This window comes from Vombatus ursinus, unplaced genomic scaffold (assembly GCF_900497805.2).
Source record: "Vombatus ursinus unplaced genomic scaffold, bare-nosed wombat genome assembly UNPS02013950.1, whole genome shotgun sequence".
NCBI lineage: Eukaryota > Metazoa > Chordata > Mammalia > Diprotodontia > Vombatidae > Vombatus > Vombatus ursinus.
In genome coordinates, this window is record NW_020953728.1 from 196,619 (window position 1) to 209,994 (window position 13,376).

The 13,376-nt window shown below is 37.4% G+C and overlaps 1 protein-coding gene across 5 annotated transcripts in view; it reads right to left on the reverse strand.

Annotated features, from left to right (window-relative positions):
• The window catches only part of LRRK2 (leucine rich repeat kinase 2), a 228,053-nt gene that overhangs the window by 67,980 nt on the left and 146,697 nt on the right, over positions 1–13,376 (reverse strand). For all 5 annotated transcript variants that reach the window (XR_003568832.1, XM_027858947.1, XM_027858948.1 and 2 more), the window contains exons 32-33: positions 9,647–9,848; positions 8,560–8,648 (exon numbers count right to left, since the gene is read on the reverse strand). Coding sequence is in view for 4 of the 5 variants with exons in the window: in XM_027858947.1 (XP_027714748.1) it covers positions 8,560–8,648; positions 9,647–9,848 (291 nt within the window). In the remaining variant the exon portion in view is untranslated. The remainder of the gene's footprint in view (positions 1–8,559; positions 8,649–9,646; positions 9,849–13,376) is intronic.

The following is a 13,376-nucleotide window of genomic DNA, read 5'->3' on the forward strand; positions in this document are numbered from 1 at the left end:
TCTTCTGTTTTCTTGTGGATAGAATTTGGGAAATATCTGAAATGTAATGGGAGTTTAATCATCATTATGATTTACATATGGTCTTTCCTTTTTTCTAAAGCCTACTTTCTACTTGTCTCAGCTAAACAGCATCAGAGGACTGGAGCCCATGCCATCCAGAAATCAGGTCAAGGAATTATGGATGTTTAGTCTGATGACGACTTGAAAGGCACATAATGACTATTTTAAAGTAGCTAGAGGCGAATTAGATTTCTTCTCCCTGTACCAATAGCTGAATGATGAACAATAAATATACGTTGAAGAAAAACAGATTTATGTTTAAAGAAAACATTCCTAACAATTAGCTATGTCCAAAACTGTAATAAGGTGCCTCAAAAGGTAATGAGATAATAAAATAAGAATGTTCCCCTCCCCACTATTACATCACATAGTTCTAGAAACACTAGCAATAGCAATAATGCAAAAAACATAAATTACTCAGGAAAGAACTAACTACTTGAGAAGAACTGCTAGAAAAAATGGAAAGCAATCTGGCAGAAATTAGGCTCATACCAACAACTTACACTACATTATACAATAAATTCAAATTAGATTAGAAAATGAAAGATTATACCATTAAAACAAAATTGAAGAAAAGCAGAACAGATACATTTTCAGCTCTAAATAACAGATGAATGAATTCTTAACCAAACTAGGTATAAAAGCAATTATATGGAATTGAAAAAATTTTGTACAAACAAAATGAATGCATCTAAGAAAAAATGAACACATCTAGCATAAGAAGAAAAGCAATTGATTGAGGGAAAAAAATCTTTGTATCAAACTTCTCAGATACGTATTTATAATTAAAGATATTTAGACGACTAAAAAGAGATTATATAAGACCAAAAGTCATTCCTCAATCAGTAAGTGGTCAAAAAGAAACAAACAGTTCTCCAAAGAAGTGCAAATTACTAACCACCACATGGAAGAATGCTCCAAATCGTTAAGGACAGGAGAAATACAAATTAAAACCATCTTGAGGTTTCACCTAACAGAAGCAAAATGGTAAAGATGACTAAAGAGGAGAATAATTAATGTTGGAGGATTTGTAGAATGATAGTCATATTAATGCATTGCTGTTGTTGCTGTGAATCAGTACAACTCTTCTAGAAAACAATTTGGAATAATGTAAATAGGTGTCAAAAATGTCCATAAGACTAAGGAGGTTTAAAAAGAAAAATTTAAATTAAAAATGTAAAAAGAAAAACTCCCTATATAATGAAATATTTATCTGGTTGCACAGAAACAAAAATAAAGTAAATATCTATCACCTAGGGAATGCCTAAAAATGTATATGATATATGAATATAATCAACTATTATTGTGATATAAAAAGCAATGAATAGGATGAGTATAGATTTGAACTAATAGAAAGTGAAGTAAGTAGAGCCTAGGAAACAAAAGACACAATGTAAAGGGAAAGAACAAAACCCACAAAGCAAAAAAAAAAAAAAATGATATAAAAGTAAAAAGAAAAAGTCTGTTCCCAAAGAACCACAAAAAGACACCTTTGCCCACTCCTTTGCAAAGAAACACTTAATGTAATATAAATTTTAAAAAATATATTTATCAGTTTTTCTGAATTTTTGTTCTCTTTCTCTTTTTTTTTTCTTTCAAAAATTCCTTGTTATAAGAGAGAGATTGCTGGGAAAGACAGGAAATGGAATATGGAGGAAATCTAGGGGAAGAAAAACCAAAAGATATCAATAAAAATTTACTTTTAAAAGGTAATGATACCAATAGATGAGTAAAGAAAGCACATGTACAAAGAGTTTTCAAAAAAAAAAAAGAATTACAAAGTATTTACAATTACATGAAAGAATGCTCCAAATAACTAACAATAAGAAAAATGAAAATCAAAATAACTTTGAGATTTCACTTTACACTCCGAAAATTGGCAAACATGACAAAAAAACTGCATCAGCAAAAAATAAAACAAAAACAAAAAAACTGCATCAGTAAATGTAAGAGGGATTGTGGAATAATAGGTACATTAATTCATTAATGGTGGAGCTGTGAAATGGTTCAACTATTTTGTAAAGCAATTTCAAATTATGCAAAACAAGTAACTAAACTGATCATATCCTTTGAACCAGAGACTCCATTACTGAGTTTATACAACAAGGAAGATATCTATGAGAACAAAGCCTCCATATACACCAACATGTTTAAACCAGCACTTTTTGTGATAGGGAAAAAAAAAAAAAAGGAAACAAAGCAAAGGCCGCACAAACTGTGGTACATAAATGTAACTGCTCTGTAAGAAATGATGCAGGTGTGAATACAGAAAAGCATAGAAAGATCTATATGAAGTGAAAGTAAGCAGAATCAGGAAAACAATATGCACAGTAACTACAATAATGGAAATGGAAAGAATAATTACACATCAAAAAAAAATCAAAAGCAAATGTAACAAAATTACAAAGATTAAGCAGTACTGGACTTTTTCAATCCATCAATCAGTTCTGATATTTTTTTTTCTCTTTCTAAAAAAATTGTTGTTCAGTCATTTCAGCCATGTACATTTTCTTGGCAAAGATGATAGAGTGGTTGGTCACTTCCTTCTCCAGCTCATTTTACAAATGAGGAAATAAGGCAAACAGGGTTAAGTGACTTGCCCAGGGTCACACACCTAGTAAGTATCTGAGGCCAGATTTGAACTTAGGAAGATGAGTCTTCTTGACCTCTGGTCTGGCACTCCATCAGGTGTGCCACCTAACTGTCCTTCTCTAAAAAATACTATGCGTTAAATGGGGTGACTCTCTGGAAGGGGGAGTTGAAAGGATACACAGTGTAACTATGATGATGCAAGAAAAGGAAGGACATCAATAAAAACTTAATATAACAAAAAGGGAAATGAATTCTTTTTCCCCTTAGGTCTTCAAGTAGAGGGATAATGACTGCTGACTGGAAATGTTATAAGGGTGGTTCCTATTTAGACAGGCGATGGAATAGGTGAATTCAGAGGGCCATTACACCCCTGCTATTCCGTGAGATACCATATTTAACAATTGGTTATGACAACAAGTACACATAAAATATAAGTATGCATAAAATAATTAAATATAGAGTACTTTGACAGGGAAGATCCTAACAGTTGGGAGGATCATGAAAAACTTCATGCAAAAGATAGTTCTTATGCTAAGTCACAAAACCTAGAAGGGAGGAAATGTCCAGGAAGTCGACATTGTCAAATGCAGCAAAATGGTTAAGGAAGAAAAGGATTAAGAAAAAACTGTCAAGTTGGGTAATTAAGAGAACAATATGAACAGTGTTCATAAGCAAAAAAGTAGGTTATTTGAAATAGTAACAATGCATTACCTACCGTGTAGGTAGGTAAATTTAATATTTAACCTGATGATTTTTAAAACAAGAAGTCATTCATTCAATGATTTTCAAGTACCTACCATGAACTGACAGAGAGGAAAATAATGTCTTGCCTTTTAAAAAATTACATAACCTAAGAGGGAGGATGAAAAATTTACGCAAGTATATAGTAGGTATGGTTGCTGTCCTTCATTCTGGAGGACCAAAATGACATCAGTGTGTTGGAATCAAGTTATAGTGGGTCTGATTGTGGCTAATCAGACCAATACAAGCTCTATCACAGGTGGGGCACAAATAGGCCACGTGAACATTTCAGGTGGATTCTCTAAATTTGTGCGTTTCACGTTTCTTTTGAGCTACCTCGATTCTGCTTTGCTTATAGAGCACAGCACCTTCTTTGATGAGGGCACACCATTATGGGCAGTCCAGTACCAGTGTCTCCCATGTTTCACAATCAATTCCAAAGTTCTTCAGAGAGACCTCGAGAGTGTCCGTGTATCACTTCTTTTGACCATGATGTGAATGCTTGCCTTGTGTGAGTTCTCCATAAAACAGTCTTTTAGGCAAGTATATGTTTGGCATTTGAACAACGTGGCCAGTCCATTGAAGCTGTGCTCTCTGTATTAGATTTTGAATGCTTGGCAGTTTAGTTTGAGAAAGGACCTCAGCATCCAGTACCTGCCAGGTGATCTTCAGAATCTTCGTAAGATAATTCAAATGGAAGTGATTCAGTTTCCTGCCATGGCACTGGTATACTGTCCAGATTTCACTGGCATACAACAATGAGAACAACAAAATGGCTCTGCAGACCTTCAGTCTGGTAATCAGTCTAATAGTTTTTCTCTCCCACACTTTCCTTCAGAGCCTCTCAAATATTGAGCTAGCTCTGGAAATGCCTAGTTAACCTTATTATCAATGTGTACATCCCTGGAAAGTATACTAACAAGGTAAGTGAACTTATCCACAGTATTCACAATTTCTCCATGTGTTATAAGTGATAGTTTCACATATGGATGGTGCAGTGTTGGCTAGTGGACCACCTGTCTTCTCTTGGTGTTAATTGTTAGGCCAAAATTGGCACAAGCAGCAAAGAATCAATCCATACTTTTCTGCATCTCAGCTTCAAAGGCTGCATTGAGTACACAATCATGCAAACAAAAAACCATGCACCAAAACTCCCTCCTCTTTAGTCTTGGCTTGTAGCCTTTTCAAGTTGAATAATCTGCCATTAGTGTGGTAGGGAATCTTGATACTGTGTTCATCCTCATTGAAGATATCTGACAACATTGTTGTAAACATTACGCTAATTCCCACATTATTGGGCTCAATAAATGCCAGTAACTCCCTCTTACTCCTAGGATCAAATACAATTTCCTCTGATGGGTAGTTAAAGACCTTTAACCCTTTACCCTCCTGTCTAACATTTCAGACTTATTATACATTATTCATTCCCCTTTACAAACTCGATGTTCCAATCAACCTTTCATTCTTACTGTTTCCCATATATAGCATTCCACGTTTCCCTGCCTTTGTATAGGCTCTCCATCTTGGCTGGCCTGGAAAGCCGAAGTTCCTTATTTATGACTCTTAGCATTCCATTTTTTATTCAAAACTCGTCTCAAACACCACTCCTACATGAAACCTTTCCTCATCCCTATTGTTATTAGTGCCTCCCCCATGATATTTCTCCCAATTGACTATAAGCTCCTTGTGACCACAAGGAGCTTCATTTTTCCCACTACTTAGCATACCACCTCCCTGATGTCATGGTCCTCTTAGAGAACAAACGACAAACAACAACCCTGTGAGTAGTAATATTGCGGTTTAGAAGTTTAGGGGTGCTGGGACCCCAAAATCACAACACACAGGTCCTGCCTGAATTAATTTGACCCAAGCCTTCTTTCAGCCAAAGACAAGGTTTATTAAAGATCCGTCATATTGGCTAGACTGTTAAGGAATCTAAATATTTATGATGCTCATAAAGACAAGCAGGCTTGAGCAAGTCTCAGTCATTGGCTAGACTCTTAAGAAATCTGAGCTTTGGCTAGATTTTAAGAATCTCAGTACCTTAATGGAGGACAGGTGGACCTTATATACAGAAAGACTGTGGGAGGGATCTAGGAGTGGCCAAGTAGTTTGAGGCGACTGGAGGAGGGGTCTGGGAGAAGGTATATCTTGAAGGGAGTGGTCAGGGATGACTGGAGGAGGGGTCTAGGGAGGATCTTGATGGGAATGACTAGGAGGCTGAGAATGGGGTTGAGATAGGATCAAAGGAGGGAAGTAGCCAGGGGCCATCTGGGAGGTAATAGACAATGGAGGGCTGGGCCAAGAAATCCAGAATTGGGAAACAGGTGATAATGAAAGGCCAGTTGATAGAATAATTAGCCTCAGGCAAAAAGCCAGAGACTTCCTTGACCAAGTGAGAGAGTTCAAACAGAGTTCAAGCTCTAGGGCCTGCAGACAAATGTGACACAACTTCTTTTGGGGTAAGGGGCAAAAGGTCTTGGTAGTACTAAGTAGGACCTGTCCCACAGGGGACCCAACTGGAATTGGCCAGCTGGGCAACACAGCTCTTTCTTTTCTTTCCTGCCTTCCTTCTTTCTTTTTCTTTTCCTTTGTCTTTCAGGTCTAATGGATTTTGTGTTGGCCGCAAATGTGCGCACATTCCATGGACCAAATAGTGAGTGGAAAAGTCACAATGATGGGGTTGGGATCTGGACCCCAGAAAGCAAAAACCTTAGACTTTCCCACAGGGCCAAATCTCTGGCTGTACCCTGAGGCTATAATCCCATCAACTAGCCTTTCATTGTGGCTATGCCCAAACTCCCAATTCTCTATTACCCTTAACCTAGCCTAGCCCTCCACTGTTTTACCTCCCTAGGGCCACTTCTCACCCATAATCCTATCTAGGCTCCATTCTCCCTTGGCCACTTGGTCCAGAGCCATGTGGTCCGGGTCCCTAGCTTTCTATTACCTCACAGTCTGTCCCCCCACCACCCTTAGCCACTCCAAGATCCCTCCCACAGTCTTTCTGTATATAAGGTCCATCTTGTCTCCATTAAGATACTCAGATTCTTACAATCAAGCCAAAGGCTTAGATTCGTAAAATCTAACCTCACCAAGAAGATATCTTGGGGCTTACGTACTAGATTTCTTTCTTAAGAACCCTGTCTTAAACTCAAATCACTCTGTCTCTCACAAGCCAACAATAGGTCCCAGGCCAAACCCCACTCGGTTTTTGGGCCCTGATTGACTCAGATTGAATATAAATAGGAATTGTTTCTCTCTGGGCCAGAAATCCTCAGGATCTTCTCCTGCCAGTTTGAGGTTTTTTTGCTTTTTTTTTTTTTTTGGACTAGGGTAAAGAGACCATTTTCAGCCTCATTTTTTCACCTAGCCTTAATCACTGAATGGGCTTTGCCTAGGTCAGAGTGAGACCCACTAAAGATCTTAGCTTTAAAAGGCCAAGATCTTCCACTGCATCTGGGACTGATGGGATATGGACCCCAGCTGAGACCTTTGCCCCTTGCCCTCAAAAGAATTTGGCTCCCATTTGTCTATGGCCCCAGAAAATCCTTATACTTCATTCAACTGGCCTTTTCTTATCTCTTATTCTTATATCTTATTCTTTTTCTTATCTCTTATATCTCTTATTCTGATCTTTCCCTATCTCTCTAAGAAGTCAGTCCTTGAAATTCTAAGGAAGAAGCCTAGTCTTCTATCCCAACCTTACCAACCTCTTCCTTCTAGTTCTTTGTTACCCTGATAAAAGCCTGGCCCTTCATTGTCTATTCAGGGTGACTCTATCCACACACTTCCATTCTCCCTAAACTCCTCCCCCAGTCACCCAGATCCTCTTTCCAGTCCCTCCTCTGGTCACCCAAAATTACTTGAGTGTATTTAAGATCCACCCTGGCCCCCACTTAAACACTGAGACTTTCTCATGCCTGCTCGTCCTTTCGGGCATCACCTGGCCTAAATGGTTTATCTCTAATAATTTTTTTCTCTGGCTGAAAGAAGATTTGGGTTGAATTCACTCAGGCAGGCCTGCGTGTTGTGATCTCGGGGTTCCAGCACCCCTAAACCTCTAGACCTCATCATAAATGATAAGGATAGGCTCTAGACCCCAAAAAGGAAAAACCCTGGACTTTCCCAGATGGCCAAATCTTTGGCATTCCCCTGAGGCTATAATCCCATCAACTGGCCTTTCATTGTGGCTACACCCAATTTCCCAATTCTGTTACTCTTAACCTAGTCATTTCCCACCCTTAATCCTAGCTAGGCTCCATTCTCCCTTGGCCACTTGGTCCATGTCTCAGGAGTTCTGTTCACCCCAGCTTACTGGCCACTCCCATTCCTTAGATCCCTCCTCCAGTCACCCCAAACTACTTGGCCACTCCTAGATTCCTCTCACAGTCTTTCTGTACATAAGATGCATCTTGTCTCCATTAAGGTGCTTAGATTCTTAAAAATCTAGCCAGTGCTCAGATTCTTAAAATCTAGCCAATAGCTCACTAACATTCAGACTCCTTAAGAGTCTGCCCCAACATGACGGATGTTCTAAATAAACCTTGCTTTTGGCTGAAAGAAGGCTTGGGTCGAATTCTTTCGGGCAGGACCCACATGTTGTGATATTTGGGTCCCTAAACCCCTAAACCTCATCAGGACCATGTCCATTTGTCCTGATGTGTGTCTGGCCAATAGATCGAGACCACTTAGGATGAAAAAGTGAGGCTGGTGACTTTGCACAGCCCTCTCTTCGCTTAAATCCAAATCACTTGCATGGCATGGCATCACCTCCTTGATGTCATGATCTTCTTCAAGAAAGAAGGACAAATAACAACAACAAAGAGACAGACACATGGCAGCAGGACTTAATAAATGTTTGCAGATGAATTAATTATGCTCTCTACTTTAGACACAGACTATTTTCACAGACTTTAAATTTTCATTTTCTGTCCATAGTTTTTTGTTTTTGTTTTTTTGCTTTTTGGTGAGGCAATCGGGGTTAAGTGACTTGCCCAGGGTCACACAGCTAGTAAGTGTCAAGTGTGGGAGGCTGGATTTGAACTCAGGTCCTCCTGACTCCAAGGCCAGAGCTCTATCCACTGTACCACCTAGCTGCCCCTCTGCCCATGATTTGACAATAATTACCCCCACATTCCACGATTATAGTATAAGATTACTAACCTGTGCCATCATTTTGCACAGCCATTTAGGTTCCACAAAATACAAGTCACTTAACTGCAGTGCTGGGTCTTGGAAATGTAGCAGGACACCTGTAATACAATTCCAAACATCAGAAAAATTCTGACTCCCAATTTTTTTTTTTTGGTTTGCATCTATGTATCAGTGTAAGGAATTCCACAGTGAAGAAACTTCCTTTTTACCAATGTATATCTGTAACTCACAGTTTCAGAGAATTGCCTGTGTAACTAAGAGGATACGTAACTTGTACAGGGTCTCAGAGATATTTTATGTGTCAGAGGAAGGATATGTGCCTTGGTTGTACTGATTTTGAGGCTAGTTCCATATCCACTATAGCACACTGCTTCTCTACATTCATAAGGAACAAAAAGGACTATGAAATACTTTACAAACCATATAACATTATATAAATGTTTATTTGACATGGATTTTACATGTAAAGATAGAGAAATTGAGTTTCTTTTCATCCAGTCACTGGATGTATGTTATAAATGCATCCTGTGCCAAAAATTAAAATTCAACATTGCAAATAATTTGGAAACAGGGAGGAATAAGACACTGTTTCAAAACTTTATGATAATATTTTTGTCAAAGAAATCAAGGAAACAGAGACAGCATCCAACTGAACAGCTTTTACTCCAATTCCTGATCTTATGTTTGTATTCAAATATAATTTCCAGTACATTAAGGTTGGATTAAGAATTTTTCCATTCTGTCTCATGATACTGTGAATGCATGGGATTTAGATCCTGCCATTACTATAGTAAGTACATTCTACAGTGAGTTATTTTGATATCTGGAAGCTTTAGTTTCTCATTGAAAAAATAAAGTGATTGCCCTAAAATTGAATGATTGTAACAGAAAAAAATACTCTTAACTCTTCATTTCCTATGATTTGCTACTATGATTCTACAGCAGATCATATATGTATCCTACTTAAGATAATCTTGAAAATCTTTTCAAAGATGGTTTGTTTTAAATTTAGAATTTGTTTCATTAATCAATGTTTTGACTAAACTTTTCTTTTTAAACTGTGAAAAAAAGTAAAAACCAGAATTTTTAAAAATACCTGATTCATTTAGGAAGTGAACTGCATGAGGAAGTTCATTTTCATCCAACTGTAGTTGACTTTCTTTTACTAGCTGTACTAGTCGCTTCTGACTGATTACTGGAAATTCAGTGGGAACATTCTTTCGCTCTAATAAAATTTTTTTCTCGAGTTCCAAGTAGCAATCTGGAATTAGCTGTCCTACAACAGGCTGGTCTCTGATCTGTGCAAATTATCAGGAAAAATGTTAAACTGAATGTTTGAATGAATAAGTATTTTTCATTCACATTTATGCACTTACTACATACCAAGCCCTCTGCTAAACTCTAGGGATACAAATAGAAAGAAAACAGTCCTTATCAGATACATTCTTTAAGAAAAGAACCAAACAGGATTTCTTTTCTTGGTCATATGTTGGTGGTCGGGAACATTTTCTCTAATCGCCACAACCTCTCAAATCTCTCTAAAACAGAAATGATGTGCCAAAGATAAAGCAACTTCATCTGTTTACATAGTCCAGGTCCAAAAGAAGGTTAAAAAAAAATATATCCCAAACCCAGGAAAGGATGCTCAGTGACTCTGAGCTCACTTGGCATCTCTCCCTTACCTCACACACTACCGACAGCAAGGCTGCACTAGCAGACCAAAAGACATGACACAGACTTACATCAAAACCCACCGCTATATTCTGCTTCCCCTCCCTTTTCTAGTACCCTAGAGACTACAGCTCCAAATTGTGGACATTTCCTCAGGCCTCATCAGCTAGCTTTGTTACAGTCCTCCAGGAGCAAAACTCTGCTGAGATGGCAACCTGGAAATACCAACACTGCGAAGCTCTGAACTGCTAATGCCAGAGAAAGTAGGTTTTGATCTGTTGGTACTGGGCCAGAGAAGTAAAGAACAGAGGGACTGAGGATAGGACATTGTGTGTGGGAACTGTACAGCACTCTACCAAGCCTGAGGGAAGAGCACGGCATCCAGCTAGGCCAGTTCTGACCACCCAAAAGGCAGCTGGGGTAGGGACTTGGCTGGTGAACCATGAATTAACCAGTGCAGAAGGAGGTTGAAACAGTTTGAGATCTAGACCCCCAAAGAAGCCACAATCAGAGGGGAAGAGAATCAGATGTCAGTGATAAGGAAAACGAGAGGGAGGAAAATTTGAAAGTACCAAAGATTTCAGGAAGAAATCTCTAAGACCTTCAAAATTCATATAAATCAACAGAGAAAAATAAACAAACAAATCCAGTAACAACAGAAGGAAACAAGGTCTCCAGATTTAGTAAATGAACTCAGGCATTTATATATAAACACTGCAAAATGAAGAAAAAGATTTAACACTTGATGAGGGAGAGGGCACTGTGGAATGTAAGGAGAACATGGAACCATAAAATGCAGTTTTTGAGTAGTTCAAAAAAGAAACAAGAATTATGAGAGCAGAATTTATGTCCTGCACAGCCAATATAATGGGTAGAATAGAAAAACTGGAATCTACAATGGCAAGTCTCACCAAAGAAACAAAAGGTAGACTAGAAATGCAAATACACAGAAGTGAAAGACAACCTAGAATAAGAGAAGCAAAAACCAAGAACATTAAAAGAAAACAATCTCACTATGCAAGGAAAACATATGGCTCTTGACTACAGGTCTCATACAAACAACTTAAGGATTATAGACATCCCAGAAGAACATGAGATGACAAGAAACAACAACAAACTGAAGGAAATAATAGAAAACAACTGTCCAAAACTTCTGAACATGGAAAATGAAATTCCAATCTCAATAATTAAAAACTGAAAGAATTTATAGCTCACCTCCAGAAAAAAATTGAAAGCTGCAAACACCAAGAAACATAGAGTTAAATTTAGTAATTCCATTCAGAAACAACAAGTTCTGTAAGCCATCAGGAGAAAGATCTTCAAATACAAAGGAAAGGACATGTGAATAACACAAGACTTTCACAGCCACTAGAAAAAGGAGAAGGGAAGGGAATAATGGTTTCCAAAGAGCACTGGAACTCAGGATGCAACCCAGGCTAATTTCTCCTGCAAATTTAAGCTTAATCACACTGGAAAAAAGATGGACATTAAGTAATTAAGAAGAGTTTGTAACAATTTTAGAAAGAAAACCAGATTAAAGAAATTATTTGCTTCTTAAAAACTCCAAACAACAGAAATGAAGGAATGGATCAATGTAGATAGCAAGAGTGACAACAGAAATACCAGTAAGACATTTCTTTCTAAATGTTCCCAAAGAGACAGGGGTGAAAGTGGAAATCTGGTTGAGATAACAATGAAGAGGCAGACAAGGGACACTGTCACAACACAGAACCTCACAACACTTTGCTACAGGTGAATGTTTCTTTTGTGGATCTATATTACAACATGGGAAGGAACATAATAGGGAAGGGAAGGGAAACAAGGGAAAAGAGAGGAGTGAGGCACTGGGTTCAAATGAAAGGCTAGAAATCAAGAGAACATGACCTCTGTGCTCTCAGAACAAGAACTTACAAGAGAAAAGGAGGAAAAGATGGAAATGGGGAAGAAAAGGAAGGAGCCTTACTTTGAAGGTAGGAGGAGCACTGATGAATGCTCCTATAGCGAAAGTAAAAGAGGACTTGGCACCTGAAAAGTCTACTTGTCCTGGAGTAGTTGTAATCTGTGTAAGCAACTGACACCTGAAGGAATGGGAGAACATGGACAAAGGGAGATTTCCAGGAAAATATAGAAGAAGAAAAAAAGCACATAGAGGGAAAAAAGAAATTATAAGAAGCTTTGACTGAACGAAGAATATAGAGAAACAAAAGAGACCAGAAGATTGTAGGGTCATGAATCAGAGAACGACAGTCTAGAGTAAACAGAAGGAGAAGATGGATAATGAAGAGTGAAAGAAATCTTTTTTGGAAAAGGGTGCAAAAAGATGACATTAAGAAAAAAAACACCTAATGAACAGGGATAGCTAAAGGGGAGGAGAGGAATTGGGTATTTACCTGAATGAGAAGAAAAAAGAGGGGAAAGAAATACATAACCAAATAAAAGCAGGAGAGAGTAACTAATAAAAATGTAAAGGGAAATGGGTAACAAATGAGAAGAGAGAATCAGACAGGAAAGGAAGAGAGAAAGTGGGAATAAGATAATTTTAAAACAAGATTTAAGTAAAGTAACTAAAGGAACATAATAATATGTTTACAGCAGCAGAAGTGGAAAAAAGTATAACTAGAAAAAAATAATTTTAGAGATAGAGGAAAATATAAACCTAACTCTTATAATTTTAAATGTGAACGGATTTTTTAAAATCAAAAAGAAAAAAGTGACAGATTGAATTAAAAAAAAAAACCCATAATCTGTTGCTTAAAATAAAAACATTTAAAAAACACATACACAAAATAAAACTGAGGGAATGGAAAAAAATTTACCATGTACCTAATGAACCAAAAAAGCAGGAGTTGTCATCATGCTATCTGACAAAGCAAAAACAAACATTCAAAAATAAAAAGGGATAAATAAGAAAAAAAATCCAAACACATAACACAGTTATAACCACTAAGAAATTTATCATTATATAAAAGTTAAATAATCAACAAAGAAAAGCAAAAGGAAATTAAGGGAAAAAGATGGTAAAATAAAATGGTGGTATTTTTATATTTTTAGTTACTTTACTTACTTAAATATTAGCGTAGTGGAAACAAGAAGAATCTCTAATCGTTAATAACGGATTTTTTTTTCATTTTCAACCTACATATTAAGAGTTTATT